Raw genomic sequence first — 24,062 nt, forward strand, 5'->3', positions numbered from 1 at the left:
TGGGAGGGATGCAGGCCCCAGCTGTTAAATACAGGGCCAGAAATGTCTCTTCCTTACTGCCTCATCTCTCCGCCATGACCCTCTGCCGAGAGGATGACTTACTCTACTTCCTGTGAGCCTTTGGGAGGAAATGAACAGCTCCCTGCTGGAGCCTAGGGAAGCAGGGCAGGGTTCAGGTTGGAGGGATTTAACTGCTGATCAAGTTGGACATGGGACTTGGCTGGAGCTCAGGCCACTGACTGAATCAAAGACTTGATTCCTCCGGCTGCTGTTGGTTACTGTGTGGCTGGAGAGACAGCTTGGAAACTTCGCTTGTTGTGGCCAGCAACCTGAAATTTCACCCTGGAGCAGAACTCTGCTTGTTTTGAATCTGAGGTCTGAGGGGCTCAGACAGAACAGAGTGGTTTGTACTCATCAGCCCCGTCCATGTCATGCAGCCCTTAAGACTGCTGTGACCTGCCTCTCCCACCACCCTTTTCAGTCCTTGGTGAGACTAGAGGAGGGACAAGTTCTGACCTTTGAGCTCTTCTTCCCTCATCTTCTGGTGGAACTCAGAGTTTAGTACCAGCTCCTCCCTCTCGGACCACAGTCCACTAGAGAAGAAGTGCCGAGGTTTGATTATTGCCCCGAGAGTCCAGCCAGTGGTCCATAAGGAGTTAATGAGTAGGCAGACCAAGGTGGGAGAAAGACCGTGCAGGCGGGAACCAGCACACCAGAGTTCATTCTGCACATGAGGCCACAGGGCCCCTCTGCAGCTCACCAGCCCTACCCACAACATTGAAGGAGCAGTCAGTAACAAGTTCTCCCTAGACCCTTGCTAAATGCAGGCTCTGGCCTCTAAACTTCCTCCTCCTCCTCCTCTCCTTTTTAAACAGCTTTTCTTATAAATCCCAGAACGAAATAACAAAGCATCCTTTCTGTGTACTTCATGTAATTGTACTGGATGACTGAGAATATGTAGCCTAAAGTGTGCAGAGAACAGTTGCCAGTTGTTATTCTCTAGTTTCTAATATTTTCAACGTATTGATATTGATTTCATAATTTAAGACGAATTTTGAGTGTGTTATCAAAAAGGCAGTTTTGGTACTCACTTGCACTCTTTATCATGTTTCTCAATTTTTAGATGCTTTTTAAAAGTAAACATTTCTAAAACTGAGGTGAGCCATGCAAAGTGGAAAAAACTTATCAACCTTTCTTTTTTTATCCCAAATGCTGATATGAAGAAACAGTCTCAAATCACCATCTTCTGTACTTATCAAGGCTGCTGATATCATTTAATTTTCTCATGGAAATTAAGGTGGCGAACAGCTAAGTGATGTCCTTCCCGAATAGTCAGGCAAGGAGTCACATGGCTGTCAGCATCACTCTCTATGCTTCTTACCTGTTTCCTCCCATGGATCATTCTGCCCCACCACACTGATTCCCATGAGGAGGACAAAGGCTTGGCTGGAACCTCCTTTCTGAGTCCCACATTCGCAAAGGTTAAGCCACAGCTTCAGCAGTTGCAGTCAGCAGATGGCCATGGCGCTGGCATTGTCTGTAGAGGACAGAGGCGAAGGGGGCTAATGCTACATCCATCTACAGAGTGGACCAGAGAGCCTCACGGCAGTGTCCAGCACCGCACATCTACGTGCTTCTAGGAAAGAGGGCTCCATTGCTGGAGGACACAGGTGGTGTGGGAACGCAGCATCCTGGCCATCTTCTCAAGTCATTGCCCGGCACAGCTGCAGCACACATCCCTCAAAGACTCACACCCTGCCTGGGGTTTCCACCCTCCACCTATCATCTCCTTTTAAGATGGCACTGCAAAAAGGCGAAACTGAACTGCTTTTCAGGGAGTGGCAGGAGCGTACACAAGAGCTTTGCTGTTTTCCCCACTCCTAAAAACTTCTCAAGGAGCTGGAGGTGTCGCTTGGTGGTGGGGGACTTCCCTAGCAGCATCACTAGGAAATAAAACTACTGCTCAAGAAAAGTCATCATAAAATAGGTATTTGTAAAAACTGTACTACATTCCTACATCTGGCACAGTTTAACCACACTCATGATGGGACTGTCACTAGCAAAATGAATCCCTTTTTACATTGGAATATAAGGAAGCTGGGTTAGATTGTTTATAATGCCATTCTTTCTTTTCCTGTGTATGTTGGGACCCTTTTTAAGGACTAAATGAAATAAGCTCACTTAAATCAGGACACTTAAACTCACTTTTTGGAACAGACACATAGATATTACGAACAACACTTTCTTACTCTGTGTCCTCATCCTGCCGATGTTAGAGCTGTAACCCGTAGCTCACCCACTGCACTGTCCAGTTACTCTCACACTCTATGAATCCATATAATACCATGAGGCACAGAGAAAAGCTTTTCGGTCTTAAGCGCTCTGGGCATCCATTCTGGCAGCATGTCTCAAATTGACCCCCAAATGCTTTCCAGAGATGGGAGAGACTTGTGATTGGTAGATGCTGGGTGGCTTTTGGGCTGCTGTACACAGTTGTGATTTGGTGACTTATGCACCAGTGGTACAGTTTAGGGAGCTAGGAATCCTTCATTCTGTAGACCTACGTGTCCTAAAATAGTACTTTCTGTCTGAATAAGTAGGACAGGTCACTGGATAGTTTGTTTCCGACTTGTTAATGCCAGTCAAGTCTATGAACGTCTTCCAGCAATCAGCAAGACATTGACCAGCCCTTCTGGATGACACTCACAGGAGCTTGGACAGAGATTCAGGGAGATTATGAAGTTTTAAAAAGAAGCCACTGCATAAGTTGCCTTCTGCATCTCTTAACTAATGAAAATTCAGGAGTGAGGGATGTGTGTCGCTTGGTGATAGATCACTTGCTAACAAGCAGCGGGCCCTGGGTCCCCTTCCCAGCATTGCAAAATGAAAATTCAAATACCAGTGCTTACAGGTATAATCTTGAAAGTTTAGAAGAAATAAAGGAACTGGATAGTTTGCTGTTCTTAATTCACATCATGTGTTTGTATGTTCTTTTCAGACATATGAAGATTCATGAGAAAGACCCCAACAGTGCGACAACTGCAGCCCCTCCATCCCCTCTGAAGCGCAGGCGGCTGTCCTCCAAGAGGAAACTGAGTCATGACGCCGAGTCAGAGAGAGAAGACCCAGCACCTGCTAAAAAGGTCCTATCAGCTCCTGGCACAGACAGGCCTCAGTGTAGGGCTTTTAGCAAAAATACCTCTAATCTTTATTTTTGCAGTATGGGGACTTGGCAGGCATCCACCCTAGGCTTTTTAACCTGTGTTTTCCCACACTGTTTTTATAAAGGACTAAGAAAAGAACACCTGTATGTATTTCCTCTTTTAGCGCCCCTTGCTGAGCCGAGGAGTGAAATGAGGAACTTCCATACTTTTTACGTTTGCCGTCAAGCTAATAGGAAAGCTTTGTTAGCTTTGGGCCCCTCGCCCTTCTCCTTTGGTGGTCAGTGTTCTGCAGATGTTAAACACCCCCTAAGCACTGTCGAGGGCACGAAGGATGGAGGAGCAGTGGGCAGGCAGTATGTTGAGTGCATTCTGCTGTCTGAAGCGTGAGGGAGTGGACGGGCAGCAGGTTCTTCACTTTCAGGCAGGGAACACGTGCTTTTCAGTAGGAGCCTCTGTGTTGGCACTGGCCTCTCCTACGAAGCGCGTCCACAGGGGAGAGCACTTCGTAACTTTGCTCTCTTTTCTCCCCCAGATGGTGGAGGATGGACACTCAGGTGACTCAGAGAAGGCAGTTGATGAAGTCTTTCACTGCCCAGTGTGTTTCAAGGAGTTTGTTTGCAAGTACGGACTGGAGACCCACATGGAGACCCATTCGGATAACCCACTGAGGTAGGAGAGAAGGCGAGCTGGACCTGCGGGCTGGAAGACGCTTTTCGGTTTCCATCTCTTCTGGCATTTATGCTTCTTTGTCTTTGAGCCGCACCTTAGCAATCAGATGTGTGTATGAGACCTTAGTAAGCAGCTAAGAAATGCATAGTGCATGGAGGAGGGTCGGGCGGAGGCTCCCCAGGAGAGCGGGCTGCAGTTGCCGCTCCTGTTCCTTCCTGTCCAGTGAGCCCAGTGGGCAGTCCCCAGGGAGCTGTCCTGTCACAGAGCGGTTTTGAACGATGAACATAGTTTCTCCGTGCAAGGTATCACAACCCAAATGAGTGTCAACTTCCATGGACAAACGGTGCTGGGGAACTGTTTGTATGCTTCACGCCCAGCACAGAGCCAGACCTTTCTAGGTGTCTGGGCTGAACCGGACCCGTGGCATGGAAACCCAAAGTGTTGTGGGTAAGAAAGATTCTACCGAGTGAAGTAGGGTCTAGAGAGCTGCTTTAAACAGTGATTCTCCTGTTTATCTTTCATTTCTAGTCTTCTCAGCTCCAGTACTTGTGACCCGCAGTGGTGAACACAGATAGAAAGTCAGCTGTCCGATGGGATTCAGGGACAGGCCTGTCTTCTCTGCTTCCCTGCTGACTCTCACCAGGCAAAGCCCTGTGTTCTTGAACAGCAAAGTGTAGAGACTTTTCATACACAGTCACCACATTTAAAATGTTAGCGTACCAGTCGGACATGGTGGTAACCTCAGCACTCGGGAGGTTGAGGCAGGAGAATCTTCCAGTTGGAGGCTAGGCTAAGCTACATAGCAAGTTCAGGGCCAGCCAGGACTACATAATGAAACCCTGTCTAAAAAAAAGTTAGTGCTATTACTTTTAAGCTTTGATAAGAACTTACAACCATATGAGAGGGGAAAAAAAATACTAATAACCACCCAGGAGCCTCTCCTATAGCTGAAAGACTAGAAAGTTACTGGTCCTGAAAGTCACACATTGCTGAAGATTCATCCAAGCGCAGAGGGCAGGTCCTTGTGTGGCTTCTCAGAGGCGACTCAGGAGTACAGCAGTTTGGGCACCTGTTTGCCTGTGTCCCGATCTGTCGACTGTATTTCCTTCCCAAGGATGCAAGGTGACTTCTTGAGATCTGCACAAGGTGACTTCCTGTGCAGAAGGAAAAGCTTAACTGTACCCCGATGGGAGGTGACAGCCAGGATCATTATCCTTAACCACGTTAGCTTGATTGTTTTCAGTTAGGGGAGAGACAGAATTTATGGAGAAGCTAACCTGCTGAACCAATTAAAATGCTGTGAATGTCCTTACAGAACTGCTTAGTCTCAGGCTAAGAACTACTTGTTTGCCCCCTGGTAGGTAATTGGATCCCATAGAGGGAAACCCAGGGCTATAAGGATTTCTGAGCACCCACACCTGCACAGTGCAGTGTGCAGCAGTAGCAGCAGAAGGCCCCATGTCCCCTTGTGCCTCAAACTTGTGGTGAGGTGTGAGTTTCCAGGACTAGCGTCTGGCGAGGCCGGGTTCTCTGAAGGCAGACAGAGATGGGCACTGTGTTGAACACTGGTCGTGCTTCAGGTGCAGTTTGGTAGATGATTCGGCCTCCGTGGCTCCAGGGCCAGTGGCACAGATGGACCACGCGGCAGAAGCTCCAGCTGCCTGTCTGCTATTGAGCAGGGTTTCCCTCCTGGGCTCTATGCTGATGAGGGGGCAGCTCCTCGTAGCCTAGCAGGAGCTGGGCCTTCCTAGGTAGTCTTCACCCTGCTGACCCACAGCACTGACCATGGGGTTGGCAGTGATAGGAAGAAGGCTGGCATCCCTTGTGCGGACCAAGCAGGCAGCCCTGCCTCGTGGCTCTACCTAGTGACCACTGCAGTGTGTGGTGGGGATGGCATCTGGACATGAACAATTACCGAATGCAGTCGATTCCCCTTACCCCTCTCTGCTCTGCTGCTTTCAGAGGAGGCCTGTGGCAAGCGTGGGCCAGCAGGCCTGGCCAGGCTATGAAGGTGGCAGTGGTAGTGGGAGAGACTGCTCGTTAACCCAGAACTAAAATAGACACCGACTCCATTTTCAAGCCCCAAAGGCAGCAGAGCCACAGTGGGATGCTACCAGCTTAGGCAAAATGTCTAACTCAAAACAGCTGCTACTTTCTCTCTCCTGCCCCAGCCCCTCCCTACCGTCCCCACAAAGCTGGCAAGGTGCCTGTTGTTCTTTAAAAAAGTGTTGGAAATCCAAACTTGAGTACAGGCTGAGTCTATGTTCCTCTACTCTGCTGTGTTTCAAATTAACAAAGCGTCGGCCTCAAGCAAAAGGAAGGCACCAAGCCACTAGCAGAGATTCCAGCTCTCAGGGTCAGGCATTGTCAGCAGTCCCTTTCTTGTGGTTCCCAGATGGGGGCAGAGGCCGGGAAGGGAACCACACAAAGCCTGCAGATGCTGGCACCTGGAGGGAGGGCTGTGTTCACGGAGCAGGTGTAGCAGGGTATGGCAATGCATGCCTGCAATCCCAGCTGTTTGGGGAGGTTGAGGCAGGAAGATTCCAAGTTCCAGGCCAAAGTGGGCAACTTAGCAATACTATCTCAAAATAAAATTTAAAAAGTGCTAGGAATGTAGCACTGACAAATGTGAAGCCCTGGCCTCAAGTTTCAGTAACCCGTGAGCATCTCTGTGTGGGTGCTGGACAAGGGAGGTCTTGCTCACTTGTTAGATTCGAGCAAAGAGGTAAGCTGTCCACTGCTAGGAGGTCCAGCCAGGCCAGCGCAGCATTGGCCCTGCCATCTTTTGAAATCTTCTATAGCCTCATTTAAAAAACTGTCACAGAGGCTGGGGGTGGGTGAAGCTCAGTGGTAGAGCATGTGCACGCCATGTGTGAGGCCCTGGGTCTCAGCCCCATGCAGAAAAGAAACAAGCAATATTAACGCTTTAGGTGATTATCATACTGCAGTAGTCAAAATAGACTGTCAGCATGCCCGGTACATAAAGTGTCAGTGATGCTAAGTTTTACGTTCTTGCTGTCCTAGGCCTTGAATGCCAGTTCATGTGGCATTGTCACAGACTCCCTTGTCATGAGCTCAGCAGCCCACAAATGGGCTGGGTGGTAACCCCAGTGTTCTTTGTGGGTGACTGTTCCCCTGGCATGAGCTGAGAGGGCAGAAGCTGGGGTCACTGTGTTGATGAAGCAGCTGCCAGAGGCAGGCCCTGGCCTGAGTTACTGTATAATCTTAGGTGGCTTTTTGATTAAAGAAGATCAGGTAATAAGTAATTTTAACACTATTTCAGTTAAAATGTACCCAGCAAATGACAGAGTCCTCATTTTGATCTGACTAGGCTTGAGAAAAACTGATGTTTGAGCCACAGGCCCCTGGCTGCTCAGAAGGCAGCAAGGGAAATCTGGGGTATAGGGGCCCTTGCCTCTGGCCAGGTCCAGGGGTTGCTGTGCCCAAAGCACCTGCTGCAAACCCCACTCCCAGGCTTCCCACTCCAGGTTGAGGCCCCTTGCTCAGGGCAGGATTACCTCCCAGGTGATTCTAACCTTTGTCTCACTTGGTGCCCTCCATTCCTTGTAGGAATGAGCACAGGGGAAACCCTGGAAATCTGGCCTGGTGAACTGGCTCCTGGAGATGCCAGGACCTTCTTTCTGCTCATTCTTGGCTATTCTGAGGGTCCTTGGGCTCCCTTCTCTGCATGTCCTACACCTGTAGGGAATCCTTGACATTCTCCACAAGGCCTCGGCCTTGCACTTGGCGAATGTTATCCTGAACCAGGACACCCTGTTAGTGTCCAACTTGGGGCTCAGCCAGGGGAAGCACGCTTCAGTTGACACCAGCATCCGAGGACGGCAGGCAGAGGTCCCAGAGGAAGACACCAGCTCATGTGGTGCCTGTGCCCACTCCTTGGCTGCCCCCGTGAAGCCCCTAAAACTCAATCCCCCTCTTCTCGGCCCTCACCAGCCCGGCGGGTTCCTAGGGCACAGGGCAGCAAGGCCTCCCACCCAGGGTTGTCACAGGGTAGTCACCGCTGCTCACAGCAACTGGGAGAGATTAGTGCAGCTGTGGGTGTCAGTTCCCTGCACTGGCCAGGATGGGCGGGAGGGTGGGCTGAGGGGCAGGAATGTCTGCGCCAGGTGGGGCTCCAAGGAGGGATTGTTTGCACTCACTCCTCCTGGCTCTGGAGATAGAGCAAGAAAAATGAAGCATGAAATCCCTTTTAAAAGGAATGCTGGTCTCTCAAAGCACTATAATGAGCGAGGGATTCGGTGTCTCGGCAAGCGGCCTACAAGTTGCAGCCTCCTGGCAGGTGTATTTCTCAGGTTCTGCAGAGCAGCATGCTGCTGGGAGTGGGAGTGGCGGTCGGGAATGCACTTGGCTGAGCCAGTGCTGAGCCAGTGTCCGGGCACAAAGGATGCGATGCAGGTCATGTAAGGAGCCGAGCATGTGCTGCCTAGCATCTCTGTGACTTTGGACAGTGGAGGCTCAGTCTGCCCATCCAGAAAATAAATTCGAAGACTTCTGAGAATAAAGGGGTTCATCCGGCCCTGGGACTTCAAGAAATACTAAGTGAGCTTTTCTTCTGATACTGTTATTTAGATCACATCTCTTTTTCACTGTTTTGAGCCTTCCACCATTCACAGTGAGGATTTGACTATGGCCCTTGGCTATCCCACTGCAGGCAGATGCAGGAGTCCCCAAGTCCTGCTGACTTACAGAGGACATGAAAGCACTGTGTCCTTTACTCTTTATTTTTACAAAGAACCGTATTCATCAAGCTTTACTTTTGTCAGGATTGGGAAACTGAGTGCTATTTCAACTCAATCTGAGTCCTGTCCTCCTCCAGCCTTGAGTTTCACAATCCTGCCGAACTGTGTCGGAGGCCGCCGATGGAGCTTGAAGGGAGCTGACATCTTTAAAATTAGAGCAACACATCGTTTTGTTAGGTCACTGGGGAGGCCTGGGGGTTTAAAGAAATGAGTTTCCTAATGTTTCAAAGTTGCCAGTGTCATCTTTTGAAAATACACTTTATGTAGTTTAAAAAAAAAAAAAAAAGTAACCCTTTCTTGCTGATTGGGGCTGGAAGACAGGGAGGTCCACAGTGGTGCTCTGCAGTGCAGGGAAGCCACACGGGGACCCCTGAGTGGTTCACTTCTTTAGTCTGGCTCCTGTGTCAGGCTCTTTCTGTTGCCTTCAGGACTTTCATCTTGTTCTAGAGAGTAAAGTTACCCAATGAAAAAAGTACTCCTGTCACAGGCACAGAGGGAACTGATTCTAAAATTGTTTTGCCAGAAAGTTGCGGGGCAGGGGGTAGATGTGGCACATGCCTGTAATCCCAGCTACTTAGCAGGCACGAGGAGTGCAAGACCCTGTTTCAAAATTAAAAATAAAGAAAAAGTGGCCCGGGATTTGATCCCTTTGTACAGCAGCAACAAAACTCGAAAGCACAGGGAGGAGGAGGAAGGAAGCCAGGAGATCCTAAGGGTCAGCCTTTCCATGTCTGTGAACTATGCTGCTGCTGAGTTTGCATGGGGTTGGCTCCCACCCTGGGTATATATGCCCATGCCCCTCACCTCATCGTGGGGCTTCCCGGGAGGGTATTGGGGAACCACTCCAGGTTGCAGCACTGGCATGCAGTTGGCCTTTCAGGGAGATGCTTCTAACAGTGACCGGTATCTCTGGTGCATGCTATTTCCCGCTGTGGGCTCTCTCAGGCTGGTCCTTTCACCCTTCTTCAAGGATCTTTACCATACATAGCAGCAGGTTTTTCTGCTGCATTTCCACTCCAGCCCAGCATGGAGCCATTTTTTTCTGTTTGCTTTGTTTTTTTTTTTTTTTTTTTTTTGTTTGTTTGTTTCCCAAACAGGATGTCGCTATTAAGTCCCTTTCTTTAAAAAATCAATGAGTATAAATGGATATCGCCTTCCGAGGTCATTTGCTGTCTAAGGATGGGTGTCTCAGTGCCCTTCTGAGTAGGTGTGCAGTGGCACCGGAACTTTTTTCATCGTTCCTCTTGTTTCCTCAGACTGAGACCCAAGTTTCAACAAAAACATTATTTCTTGCATTAAAATCTTCTGAGAATTGAAAGGACAAATGTCATCTAGCAAATGTTTGTCTCCTTGACCTGTGGGAGCTGCTTGGCTCCTCCACTGCCTTGGTGACCCCAGGCGTGACCAAGTGGTGGCTTGCAGGTTGGTCTAACTTGAGGACAGAATGGAGGTCGCCAGCTGCTCTGAGTGGCAGGCTTCCGATCTGCATCTTAGCACTAAGCTCTTTCTAGCCTGGCCCGAGTATGGTAGGACTGTGCTTATCTGATTTTGGAGGAGTAACAGGTGTCACAGATGTCAGGAGAACCTTTTGTTTGTGTTTGTGTGCATACATGCGCGGTACCAAGGACTGAACCCGGTGCCTCTCACATGTTAAGCAAGCATTTTACCATTGAGCTGCACTGCAGCCCAAAAAGCTAGTCCTACTGTGGCAGGGACTTCCTGTGCTTGTCCTGACAACAGAAAGGGCTTCTAAGCTCAAATGGAAGCTTTGTGATCACAGTCCCCATCCTGCTTCTGTGACTTTACACATCAGCAATCTCCACGAAACCTGTGGCCACCCCTCATGCCACTGGCGGATGTTTCTGGCCATGGAACCCCCTCCAGCCCCAGACCTCTGTCTGTGTTTCACTCCCATCTAGTACTCCTCAGTGACTATGCAAGGGGTGCTGAGGATGACTAGAAGAGAGAAGATAAGCCATGGGCAGCTGCTGGCCCTCTACAGTTCCAAAGAGCCCTCCGACTTTGTGTACTCCAACACTACAGACCCCCGGCTCCCTACCCCCAAGAACTGCTAGAGTCCTCACCTAGCCTCAGGGGCAGCCCTGCTGACTTGAAGTTGGGGGCTGGGGTATCACGAAAGTGAGCAGTGGCCAAATCCATGCCCGGATTCTCAAACACATTTTTTCCTACAGAAATTTAATGTGTGCTGGAATGTGGATGGTTTCTGGGTGGATCTGTGCACTGCGCCACGCACAGAATGCTGTTCTGTGGGCACAGTGCTTTGGAGCGCAGCATACTGAGCCCAGGTGAGCCAGGCATCTGTCTGTAACCATCACTGGAAACTGTCTGCCAGAGGGTTTTCCACTGACGAGCTGTTGTTTTTGTTTTGTTTTGTTTTCCTGAGGGTAATCTATTTCAATATGATTTTAAAATAAAGAGGAAGTTTTGTTTTTAGAAGGAGGTGTCAGTGAGGTTCCGTTAGCTTCCTTAGATTCTGCAAAAGACAGTGCCCCAAATACGTGAGTCCTACTGACAGCAAAGTCGGTTTCCCCTTGGGAAAATTACCCTGAGTTTCCAGTGTGGGGCCATCTCAGTTGCCAGAAAATGGAAAGGCGGGCTGTCAAGACTTGTCAGATTTTCCCCTGGCACATTGTCAAAATCTCTTGCAAAATGAAATTGACCTACAGCACTCCCCTCTGCTGTGACCCTCTAATTGGAGTTCTACCTCGTCTAAATATTTTGCAATCCTTCTCTCTGACGAGTCCCTGGCAAAGCTGAAAAACCTCACAAATGGGGGTGCAGAGAGTTCAGAGACCCCCTTCCCCACCTGTACCCCTAATGAAGCTTAACAAGCCCCAGCCAGGTGGCACCATCCCTCTGATAGCTGGGCCTGCTGTGGGCTCTGCACTCTGCAACCTGGAGCACAGATTCCCAGTGGCCCCACTGTCCTTGAACTGCTCCTTAGAAACAAGGGTGCAGAGTGTTCCCAAGCCTTGGGAGGTCTGGCTGGGCCCGGTGTCTGCCCATATCTCTGAGTGATGGATTTTCATGTTGGTTTAAGGGCCATCAGCAGGTGTGGGGCAAGGAGGCAAGTGTTTTTCTGTGGGTGTTTCTCTCTTTTAACCAACCTAGCAGTAAGCTTTTCATTTCAAAGCAGAATGGGTATTTTCAGAAATGCAACAGAAGCTGGATATGGCAGTGCCTGCTGGTTGTCCCAGCGATTCAGAAGGCTAGGGCCTGGGCGGCACAGCAGAGACCCTGTCCTGGGAGCAGGTAGACTGAGAGCCCAAGGAGATGGAGGTGCGAAGTGTGGATCTGGACCTCACCTTAGACGCGGAGGCACCAGGCCCATGTCAGACTGGGAGGACACGTCGTTCTCTGGGAGCTGAGGCTCCCGGGAGCTGGCAGGGTCAAGGAAGAGGTATAGAGCAGAGGCTCCACAGAAGCAGCATGCACTTCACCCCATGTGTATCAAGATTAAACCAAAGTACTGGGGCCCATGGGGAGGCTCTGGAATAAAAAAGAAAACACACTGGAAATTAAAACCCCACTTTTCCTGCATTTGCATGTTTACTAACATGTGCCAGGAAATCAGCTTTTCCAGGTTTCGTTCTTCCCTGCAAGATAAAATAATTGTTAAATGTGGAATAGTGCCTTGGGGTTCCAGACATTTCATCGTCTGGTGTTCGAGTTGACCCTGGAGATCCCCATCCCAGGTGAGAAGGGAAGCAGGTATAGAAAGGGGACAGGTTACAAAGGTAAGATCCTCCAGGGCCTCATGCACTCATAGCTGCAGGTGTTCTAGGGTCTAGTGGCTTGTTTTTGGATTTGCCTCAGTGTGAGGCATCCCCTGGTGTGCTCTTTTAGGCCGGTTTCCAGGCCTGCCCTCTCCCTGCACTTCCTCGATAGGCCTGAGCTGTGGTGAGGCATCTACTCTCTGAAGAGAGTCACAAGGGCACTCTCCCCCCGACATATTTGGGTGGTGTTACATAAGTTGTCCAAGGTCACCCCACATGCTGATTTCTCCTGCCCCTGTGTCTGGGCCCTGTCCCAGCATGCACGCACACGCACGCACTGCCCCTCGGCCCTCCCTAAGACACAAAACTTGCAAGTGGTGCTGGGAGCCCTTGCCAAGTGTCACTGAGCGAGGCTGCTGTGCAGCTTCATGACAAGGGCACAAAGTGGGTTGGTACAGACACATCTCTCCTGGTCTTTTCAACCCAGGCTTGGTTGTGGATGCGGAAGGCCCAGCTGCCCAGTTGACTCTCACTGCTTGTGTTGGTTGCATTCTGTGAAGTCACTGTAAACAGAATTAGCAAACACTGAGTCACTGGTCCCCAGGAAAGTACGGGCTAAGTTCCTTGGTGCTTCTCGTCTCCTTTCCATCAGCTGATCAGCACATAGCTTGTTTTATTTATGTTTCTGTTGTGCCTCCTGCTTGCTCACCTGCTTGTTTTAGTTTCTTGAGACATGCTCTTGCTGTGCCAGCCAGGCTGGCCTTGAACTCCCAATCCTCCTGCCTCAGCTTTAAGGATGCTGGGATTACAGGGGTGTGTTGCCATGCCTGGTTTTACATTTCTGTGTGGACACCTTTATTCATATGCTATTGACTTGTTAACCAAGCTCATGGCCTGCACCAGTGAAAGTTGTGCTTGAACAAAGCCTCTCTAATACACGGACTACTCCGGGCAGTACAGCAGAACCCCTTGTGCTCAGGACACTGGACAGCACTTGGAGCTCAGCAGCCACCAGGGATATAGTCCCTTCGAGGGTGCACCTTAGGGCGGGGCGGGGGGGGTGGGTTCCAGCCAGAAGAGATCCTGCCCAGGGCAGCTGTGTCCATGCTGCTTCCCCACTTAACACTGTCAGCTCCTGAAGACTTGCACTGGGCAATGGGTAGAGGAATTATCCCTGTGGCAGGGAGTCTGTCCGCTAGGACACTCCCTGCTTTGGGAGGTACAAATCACACCGCCTGCACCCATGGCTCAAGCACTTCTAGCCCCTAAGGTCTTCTAGGTTGTCTGAATTCATCCCCTCCCTGGGCTTGGCCACAGCTGGGGAACTCAGCAAAATGCCCACCAAAGAGTGCTGTTTCAAGTGGTCCATGAAAGCTGGTGTTCTAAATGTAGTTGTATGATGACAGGAATCTCACTGGAGAGCTGTCCCATGCACAGAAGGCAGGAACACAGTGGCCATACACTAGGACTGTGTTCCACTGTGCCCTACCACGACATGATGAAGCAGCACACACCAGACACTTCTGTCTTTTAGCACTTCAGCAAAGTGATTTCATTATTATCTTTATTCTCAGAGAAGAATTTCAGAACCAAAAACAGTTTCCATTAAAGAATGTGCAGTGTAGCTAGGTGTGCATTGCTTTACCTCTCCAGAAATCAGTGGGAGGAAGGCTACACATGGAAGGATGCTTGGTACACAGGGCTCCCACCCTTCGGGCAGAATGCCCAATCTGCCCTGCCTCAGTTGAGCCCAAGGACAGCAGACTACTGTGAACCAGGAATTTTAATAGTCACTCTACACAGATCTGGTGGCTTTATTTAGAACAGGTCCAGGCATGCTGATAACATGAGTCCTGCATCATTTTTCAGTGGTTCTTACAAAGACTAGAGGCTGGCACCGGTAGGAAAAGTAGAAACTGTTCTATCAAATGGCGTTTACGCCACCTCTGTGGTCCAGAACATTTTGGGATGCCAAAGGCCATCTCTAAATGGAGAGTCATGACGTCTAGGTAGAAGTCATTTGTGGGAGTCTGTGGAGGAAGGGACGCAACCTTGGCACAGGTGAGCACAGGAGCAGGGACTCAGCCTTTGCTTCCTTCCTCCTGTCTGTCACACCAAGAAGAGTCGTTGAGCCTCATGTTTCATCCTTACAGGAGGCTGGTGACACCCACTCACCTGCCACCACTGTGCAAATGGCCATGGCAGGGCCTCGTGCTCACTGTGGCTCAGGATATGGGAAGGCACTCACTGGGTATAGGGGTGCACACCTGTGTCCCATATTCAAGAGGCTGAGGCAGGAGGATTGTTGTGAGTTCCAGGCCAGCCTGAGCTACATGGTGAGTTCAAAGCCAGCCTCCACTACATAGCACGACCCTGCCTAAAAAAAAAAACCCAACAACAAAAAAGGTGAGAAGTGCAGGCAGTTTTCAGATAATGACAGTAATGATGCCAGAACTGAATGCACAGGGATGGCATTTGCTACCAATTCAGGCAGGTCATTTAATTCTTTTACCTGTAGCAGAGGCCAGAGGCCTATGTGCTGCCGGTCGCTGTAGGCACTACAGCAATGTCTGCTTTGTTGCCACTTAAACATTTACAGTAACTGCGTCTGGTGAGTGGGGGAAGGAGAAAACCTCTGGTAGCACAGGCAGGTCACAGCACTGGTCTGTGGTGGCGACTGTGGGTCCCAGCTCCCTTCCCTTCCCCTTTGGTCCTAGGCACCTCTCCTACTGCCTGCCAAGATCCGGTGCCCAGAGTTGGCAGAGTGTCATTCATAGCATGAATTAAAAGGCAGCATGTTTGGTGCTGCCCAGGAGCACAGCAGCTTCCTGCTGTCTCATTTCCATGCGTCCCGGGGAAATGAAGGCACGGTGCTAAGCTAAGGGGCAAGTGGAAGCCCAGCAGAGCCTCCTTCTTGAATCTTCGTCTCCCCCTTGTCCTAGATGTGACATTTGCTGTGTCACCTTCCGAACACATCGAGGGCTGCTGCGCCACAACGCACTTGTCCACAAGCAGCTTCCCCGGGACTCGATGGGAAGACCTTTCATCCAGAACAACCCTTCCATTCCTGCGGGCTTCCACGACCTAGGATTCACGGACTTCTCCTGCAGGAAGTTCCCTTGTATTTCTCAGGTATTCTGACTGGCTCAGTCCACTCAGGTGGACTGAACTCCATCACTCTGAAGTTCCCTTTGCCTAAGATGTTATCCATTGAATTTTATCTTTTTTATAATCTCCTTTCTCATGAATTTTGAGCACAGTTTGGGCATTGTAGTGAGACCTTGTCTCCAAATTTTTTTTAAATGGGCTGGGGATAGAGCTCAGTGGCACAATGCCTGCCTGACAAATGAGAGACCCAAGTTCGATTCCTGGTGCCAAATTTTTAAAAGAATTTAAAAGGACCAAGGACATAGATTAGTGTGAAGATCCTGGGTTCAATCCCCAGGACAAAAAAATATAAAGAATTAAAAGACATCCACTTGGCCCTTTCTGTCTCCTTTGGGTGTCAGGTTGGGAGGATGGGTGACGTGGGTCTGGCTCCTTGGTGCTTTTTGCTATTCTTGGCATTTGGGAGCTAGAGTATGAATTGTTTACCACCTGCCACGGTAATTAGAATTCATATGTTTAATCTTTCATTAGTGTCTACATGCATGTTTTAGCGTTGCAGTGTCTGTTAAAGGAGCCAGTTTGGAGGCTGGGGGCATAGAGCAATAGAGCCCCAGGTTCTGTCCCCAGCACCACCACCACCCCCAAAAGAAAAGATTTAGATCATTTTTTTGTTTGAACAAGGAAAGAACCATCCTTGTTGTCTGCTCACAAAGACCCTGCTAAAAGTGTTTTGAAATTGTCTTTCTAGTTTGTAAAGTTGACATAAACATACAAGCTTCATGTGTGTGGATTTTCCTGCATGTATAGACCTGTGAATCACAGGTATCACCTCCCTGGCAGTGTCCCCTTCCTCAGTCACAGAGGGGGCCATTCTCCCCTCTCTGTCACCATCAGCAGTGTCACACACCCATTTCTAAAAAGAGGAAGGACTGTGCCTCTGTGGCATGGCCTCGTTGGCCCCCTGCACGGTGGTGCAGGGAGGACATGGTTTTTTCCATGCTTTCTGGTCTCACCGCTTCAGCCCCAAGGCAGCGATCACAGGAAGATCAGTCCTCTGCTCCTATGTTAGCAGAGAAAGGCTGCACATTGGCACTACTGTGCCACAGATGCTTCCCTTTAATGCTTCTGTTTAAACCTTTGCCTTTTTTTCCTGCTTCTGCCCTCTGGTTCCCTGCAGGCCTGGTGTGAGACAAATCTTCGGAGGTGCATCAGCGAGCAACACCGCTTTGTCTGTGACACCTGTGATAAGGCATTCCCCATGCTCTCTTCACTCACCCTGCACAAACAGACCCATGTCACCATGGACCAGGGCCAGGAGAAGCTGCAGGCTGACATCCTGGCCGGCGACATGCTGGAGCAGAAGGTCTTCCTGGCCTTGCTGGGCCTGCAGCACACCAAAGACGTCAGGCCCGCGCCCGCTGAGGAGCCCCTGCCAGATGATAACCAAGCAATACAGCTCCAGACACTCAAGTGTCCTCTACCTCAGGATGCCAGCTGCGCCAACATGCTGAGCCTGTCTCCTTTCGAAGCTGCCTCCCTGGGCAGTTCCCTCACTGTGCTCCCGGCCACCAAGGAGGGCATGAGGCATCTGTCCCTGCAGCCCTTTCAGAAGGGCTTCATCATCCAGCCAGACAGCAGCATCGTGGTCAAGCCCATCTCCGGGGAGTCGGCCCTGGAGCTGGCAGACATCCAGCAGATCCTGAAGATGGCAGCGTCTGCGCCCCCACAGATCAGCCTCCCCCCACTCTCCAAGGCCCCCGCCACCCCGCTGCAGGCAATTTTCAAGCACATGCCCCCGCTGAAGCCAAAGCCCCTGGTCACGCCCCGCACGGTGGTGGCCACTTCCACGCCCCCGCCGCTCATCAATGCGCAGCAGGCCTCCCCGGGCTGCATCAGCCCCAGCCTCCCGCCACCACCGCTGAAGCTCCTGAAGGGCTCAGTGGAGGCGGCCGCCACCGCCCATCTGCTGCAATCCAAGTCTGGGGCACAGCCAAACTCAGCCCCGCAACTCTTCCTGCAGCAGCCGCGCCCAGAGCTGCCCGGCCAGCCCGAGATGAAGACACAACTCGAACAGGACAGCATCATCGAGGCCCTGCTGCCACTGAGCATGGAGGCCAAGATCAAACAGGAGATCACAGAGGGCGACCTCAAGGCCATCATGACGGGCCCTGGCGGCAAGAAGACCCCCGCCATGCGCAAGGTGCTCTACCCCTGCCGCTTCTGCAACCAGGTGTTCGCCTTCTCAGGGGTCCTGCGCGCGCATGTGCGCTCACACCTGGGCATCTCCCCCTACCAGTGCAACATCTGTGACTACATTGCCGCCGATAAGGCCGCACTCATCCGCCACCTGCGCACGCACAGCGGCGAGCGGCCCTACATCTGCAAGATCTGCCACTACCCCTTCACCGTGAAAGCCAACTGCGAGCGGCACCTGCGCAAGAAGCACTTCAAGGCCACGCGAAAAGACATCGAGAAGAACATCGAGTACGTGAGCAGCAGCACAGCCGAGCTGGTAGATGCCTTTTGCGCGCCCGACACTGTGTGCCGGCTCTGTGGTGAGGACCTGAAGCACTACCGCGCCCTGCGCATCCACATGCGCACGCACTGCGGCCGTGGCCCGGGCAGCGGCCACAAGGCACGCAAGCCCTTTGAGTGCAAGGAGTGTGGTGCTACCTTCACCGCCAAGCGCAACTGCGTCCACCACATCCTCAAGCAGCACGTGCACGTGCCGGAGCAGGACATTGAGAGCCACGTGCTGGCGACGGGCAGCACCGAGGCCAGCACGGAGGCCCCGGGGCGAGGGGAGGAGGGCGGCTGTGCGGCCTTTGGAGACTACAAGCCCCTTGCTGCTTTCCTGGAGCCGCACAACGGCTTTTTGCACGGAGGCTCCACTCAGCCGCCCCCTCCCCATGTGGCGGTCAAGCTGGAGCCGGCCAGCAGCTTTGCGCTGGACTTCAACGAGCCCCTGGACTTCTCTCAAAAGGGCCTGGCGCTGGTGCAGGTGAAGCAGGAGAGTGTGTCCTTCCTGAGCCCTTCCTCTCTGACCCCCTACGACTGCTCCATGGAGCCCATCGACCTGTCCATCCCCAAGAACTGCAGGAAAGGAGACCAGGACGCAGCTGCTCCTGGGGAAGTCAAGAAGCTGGAGCAGGAACCGGGAAGCCCTGAGCAGCTGGCTTCCTGTCTGCAGCCCTGCTCAACGCTGCCGCCAACTTTGGGGCCCAGCGGGATCCTAGAAAGCCCCACTACTGCTGTGGTAGCGGCCACCACGGCCACCTCCCTGGACCCCCATGCCCAGCCCCTCCAGGGCTCTGTGCAGCTGACTGTACCCATCTACTCCTCGGCCCTCGTCAGCAGCTCTCCCATCTTGGGCAGCTCTGCCCTCCTGAGCAGCCCAGCGTTGCTACGGCCCCTGCGGCCCAAGCCCCCGCTTCTCTTGCCAAAGCCCCCAGTGACGGAAGAACTACCCCCGCTGGCCTCTATCGCCCAGATCATCTCATCCGTGTCCTCAGCCCCCACCCTGCTGAAAACCACCAAGGTGGCCAACTCAGGGCCCTTGAGCTCCAGCAGTAGTGAGGCAGCTGTGGACAGCTTAGGAGGTGCCGTCCCCAGAGCTGCTGCCACCCCCACTGACATCACGAGCCCAAAGGAGTCCGGGGAGCTGCCTCCTGTGGCCAGCAGCCCAGAAGCGGCTTCCCCCACTGAGCAAGGCCTGGCCAACTCCTCCAAGAAGCGGGGCCGAAAGAAGGTGATGAGGAGCCGGCCCTGTGCCCACAGCAGTGGGGTGGACCTAGACTCCAGCGGGGAATTCGCCAGCATCGAGAAGATGCTGGCCACCACAGACACCAATAAATTCAGCCCGTTTCTGCAAAGTGCAGAGGACGATGCTCAGGAGGATGGGCCCGGGGGCGCAGCTGACCCCCACGGGCCCAGCGATGAAGAGCAGGTCGGGCCGCCCGAGGACAAGCTGCTGAGAGCAAAGCGGAACTCCTACGCCAGCTGTCTGCAGAAGATCAGCTGTCCCCACTGTCCCCGGGTCTTCCCGTGGGCCAGCTCCCTGCAGAGGCACATGCTCACACACACTGGTAAGAGGCCTGCTTCCTGTTGGTGCCCTGAGCCAGGAAGGGGAGGGGAGCACAGAGGTGGAAGGGGCAGGGCCCACACATTCTGGCTTCTGTGAGTCTCGGAGCCAGGGGTGCTCTGATTTCCCCCCTGTTCATCACGCCCATGCTGACCTGTGCCAGTGATCTGAGCCCCAGGGTGAGGTACTTGCAGGCAAAGGTGGTCCTAGCCTGAAGGGGTTACCCCCTACACACAGCCCCTCCACCCCCTCCAAGGCCCCAGACCTTCCTCAGGGCTAGTGGGGGGAGCAGCGCCAGAGAAGTGGGACTTTGAACCCAGATGCTGAGGTGTGGTGAGTTCAGTGCTGGGCAAGAACACTGTCTTGGGGTCAAGGCAGCTTTTTAAATTCCAAACATGGTGAAGTTTTTTTGGCCACCCTGTGCCTTGGTAAAGGGAAATACTGCAAATGTAATACTGGCCATGTTCTTTCAGTTCACTAAGCCGGGTGCACATCGTTTATTTTGAAAATTGGTGATGGATTATATCTTTATGCTAGTATCATCAGCTCTTTCAGAGAAACCCTCCCAGTAATGACTGAAAGCCTAAATAAGGTATTTAAATTTAAAGTGATGTACCAAAAGAATTTTTCAGGTGCTAGTTTCTGTAAGTTGAGTTTCAAAGATAAGTTTAGCATTTAGAATATGTCATCAGTAATTTTATGCCAGCGCACACCATGCATTTTAATTACAATTTTCTGTGTATTTGGTTTACATCATTGCACTAAGTCATTGGAGTAAGATCTCTGCCTGTCTGGAGTTTATGACCCAAACATTAACAGATAAGACTAGAAACCAAGCTGTGCTGTCCACACAGTACAGATCTGCCGCAGGAAATGAAAATGCGGTCACTGTTAAATTCGGAATTCAGATAGCAAGTATTTTGTCCTAAACCCTTTCTGTGAAGTGTTTGGAAAAGACTCAGTGTTACTTGTTGCCAGCCCAAGGTCAGTGTGGTGGGTACCCCATTTTGCCAGGCTGTGTCCACCAAGGAGGGGGAGGAGCAGGCGGCACCTGGGCAGGGGAGGGGGCACAAGCCACGGGTTGCAGCTGAGAGGCTGGAGGCTCTGTCCACTGCCCCAGGGCCAGAGGTTGCCACCTAGCTGGGGCGTCTGTTCCTGGCGGTGAAGCCTGGACTCCAAGAATTAAGTGGTGCTGGTCCAGGTCCCTGAAGCACAGCCTGCCTTTTCAGGCTCCTTTTCTTTTCACTGAAATAATTTAAACTTAAGCAGGCTAGCAGTGCCCAGGAACACAGTGATTCCAAGTCAGTGCCTCGCCTGGCAGTGTCTTTTGCTGCCCTTTTCGTTACTTGCAGGGTCTTTGGGGAAATAGTTCTGCCACCACTTCTTACCCACAGATCCTCTTGACCCGGGCCTTCTTCGCCTCCACTCCCCCCAGCCTCGGTCCCTGGCCTCCTGGTCCCTCCTCCAGCTTGTTCTGGGCTGTGTAGATTTCCTTCTGCGCGGCCACATAGCCTCGGGAGCTTCTGTTCCCAGCAAGCTGATGGCTTCCTCTTCCTTTCAAGCACCGGGCTGGAAGGAAGGGAGTCTTGCCAGCACCTGACACATGTTCCCTGCGTGTTCCAGTTGGGGTTTCCTGACTCTGGGGTGCCCAGTGAGTGTCATTGGTTTAAAATTCGGTGTCCTAGCCAGGTGTGGTAGCTCATGCCTGTAATCCCAGCAATTGGGAGGCTGAGCCAGGAGGGTTGTTACGAGTTTGAGACCAGCCTGGGCTACAAAGTGAGCTCAAGGCCAGCCCGAACTGCACAGTGAGACCCTATCTCAAAAAGACAAAAAAAAAAAAATAAAATAAAATAAAATAAAATTAGGTGGTTTCCAGACCTAAGCAAGGTGAGCGGAGGCTTCCTCACACATGCTCTTCATGGCTACTGAGGATCCAGGTAGACTGGGCCTGCTACCTGCAGCCTGTCCTGTCTGCTCTAACACAAGAGCTCCTTAGACCCAGGGCTCCAGGCAATCCTGACCCTACCACAGGAGACCCCAGGCCTGGGGAGGCTGACATGCCTCTGCCCAGGGGCAGGCTCCCTGCAGCAGCTAAGATCAGGGAACCTGTGACCACCTGGGCCTCCCTGAGGCATCCCTTGTCCTCACACATCGGAGTCCTGAAGCCTGGGAAGCAGTGGAGGACCGGGCGAGCACCGCTGAGTCCCAGTGCTGTTGGTTCGGGTCTTCAGTGGCCCAGGGCTGCTTCCATTAGCTTCCTTTGTTGGGCACCACTGTCTGGCATTTTTTTTTTTTTTAATCAGTGCTGGGGCTGTATTCTGCGCTTCTGAACTGAGCCGCATCCCCAGCTAAGTTTTCTTCAGCAGCAAGGACAGGCTGAGTGTAAACTTGTGGCCTCCTGTCCCAGCCCCTCAGAGTGCTGGGGTTGTCACCAGGGTGCAGCCTTTCAAGTGTGGTTTACATCTAGCTGACAGCATCCCCCAGGAGACTGAGGCAGAAACGGGGGAGTCACTTTAGGCCAGCCTGGGCAAATGAGTTACAAGTCCCTACCTCAAAAGAAAGCGATAGCTGGGTTCCAGTCAGCAGCACCAAGTGGCTAAGGGTCTGCTGCACGAGTTCCACAAACTGCCTGTATCCTGCAGCTCAGTCGCTGCGCTCTCAGCAAACTGTGCAGTCACCCTGTGTCTCTGCGCTGCCCCACACTTGGCCCCAGCCTGCCACAGGGCGGCAGGAGGCCAGGTGTAGGGTGCTGTAGAGTGTGCGGTGGGCCCTTTTTTTCCTGGCACCAAGTCCAGGTACTTATCTGAGGAGGAAGCTGCCCTTGTGGGCTGTCACCTTTCACGTCCCCTGGCAGGGTCTCCACGCACCTGCCTCCCTCCTGCCACTCTCGGATGCTGTCCCAGCCCCAGCTTCCCTGTCGGTGGGGACGGCTCCGGGCTGGTAGCACACTATTCCTGCCAGGACTCCTCTCTCACCAGCATCTTGTCCTGTGTCCCTCGAAGCTCTGGCCTCATCTTCTTCCTCCTTCCCTCAGTTCCCTTCCTGTCCCCCAGAGACAAGGCCTCGGGACATCGCAAGTCCCTGCTGGTTCTGGCATTTTGGATTCCCCACTGGCCTGCTTTCACGTGGGTACCTGGAGCTCCTTTTCTTTGCCAGTTGGGGGTCTTCCTCCTACCTACTCCTAACAGGAAATCAGAGTCAGATTTTAAGTAAGAACCAGTGTGGTGACTCATGCCTGTAACCCCAGCTGTATTAAGAGACTGGGGCAGGAGGATCACAAGTTGAAGGCTTCCCTGAGCAACTTAAGATCTTGCATCAAAATAAAATTTTAAAAGGGCTTGGAGTATAGCTCAATGGTAAAATGCCTGCCTAGCATGCATGTGGCCCTGGGTTCAATTCCTAGTGCCACACACAAAAAACATTGAAATTAGTAAGCTGCCCTTCTGTAAGTATGGGAAGCACCTTAGAAACCAGCTGTATTTTATTTGGCTGCTTTTAATTTTCTTAAGTGGCAGCTTTGACCTCCTTAGCCCAGCCCTGTGTACACCTCTGCAGACATGGGCGAGAAGGAAATACCAAAAGGAAGACACCTTCACCTTGAGGGGGAGGAGTGGCGAGGGGAGCTGGCTCCGTGTGTGTCGTGGTCCCCCCGCCTCGAGCTGTGAGTGAGCACAGGTGTTTCCAGGGTCATGCGCAGGCTTGCCAGGAGAGACCGCTGCTCTCCTGAGGTTAGAGCTCAGTAGGTCTAGGGCTCAGAGGCCACTTGTGGTCCCAGGTGCCCTCCCTGAGTGGTAGCCTGGGCGGTTCCACTTAATAAAGTCAAACCAGCCTTGGAGGCTGAGACCCACTGTTGAAATGGTAAGGCTTTGCCGTGTCTGCTGACCACATCCACTGTGGCTCCTCCTCTTGAGTGTAAAGCGCCGGCCGCTGGCCGTCACACTGTCTCTGTGTTTAGCGCTGTCTTCATCACAGACTGGTGAAGGCGAAGTACTGCCCAGTGTGAAAGTCATACAGGAGAGAAGCGAGAAGCTGCCATTTCCTCCACAATCAAGAACCCAAGCACAAGGTCTTCTGCTCCTTCTCCCTGGGAGTCTGGGTGCTTGGGGTACAACCTTGGGCTCCTGCTCCTGAGCCATGGGAAGCCCAGCTGTGCTCTTGAACAGCTACAAGGGAGACTCGGACCCTCATCTTAGGAATCTTTCAGCTCAGGAGGAACAGACACCCTGTGCATCATGCCCTCCAGACTGCAATAGGTGCTCCCCAAGTCATGCGGCCAGGCAGTGCCAAGCAGTGTTCCTCCTCCCCTCCCTTGGGGAGCCAGCTGCCCTGTGGCTCACCGCCTGGCACTAGGTCTTGCCAAGGCCCCACAAGCATGTGACCTTGGCCTTTGTGGAGGCCCAAGGTCCCGGAATCCGTGTCTGCAGGGAGCTGTGCTGTGACTGCCCACCAGTTCTTTCGGTGTCTGAGACAGGCTCGCTGTGTAGTTCGTGTAGCAAAGCAGGCCTCAAACTCACAGTGACCCTCCTGCCTCAGCCTCCTGAGT

General features: G+C 52.2%; 1 protein-coding gene across 16 annotated transcripts in view; it reads left to right on the forward strand.

Annotated features, from left to right (window-relative positions):
• The window catches only part of Rreb1 (ras responsive element binding protein 1), a 169,281-nt gene that overhangs the window by 136,045 nt on the left and 9,174 nt on the right, over positions 1–24,062 (forward strand). For 14 of the 16 annotated variants that reach the window (XM_063259834.1, XM_063259835.1, XM_063259836.1 and 11 more), the window contains 5 exons: positions 2,999–3,143; positions 3,697–3,833; positions 10,786–10,899; positions 15,273–15,462; positions 16,616–19,523. In XM_063259834.1, the coding sequence (XP_063115904.1) occupies positions 2,999–3,143; positions 3,697–3,833; positions 10,786–10,899; positions 15,273–15,462; positions 16,616–19,523 (3,494 nt within the window). The remainder of the gene's footprint in view (positions 1–2,998; positions 3,144–3,696; positions 3,834–10,785; positions 10,900–15,272; positions 15,463–16,615; positions 19,524–24,062) is intronic. The other 2 variants (XM_003468850.5, XM_003468849.5) reach the window with 1 other exon arrangement.

Source organism: Cavia porcellus, unplaced genomic scaffold (genome assembly GCF_034190915.1).
Source record: "Cavia porcellus strain 051 isolate PalLab524CR breed Dunkin Hartley unplaced genomic scaffold, mCavPor4.1 scaffold_13, whole genome shotgun sequence".
NCBI lineage: Eukaryota > Metazoa > Chordata > Mammalia > Rodentia > Caviidae > Cavia > Cavia porcellus.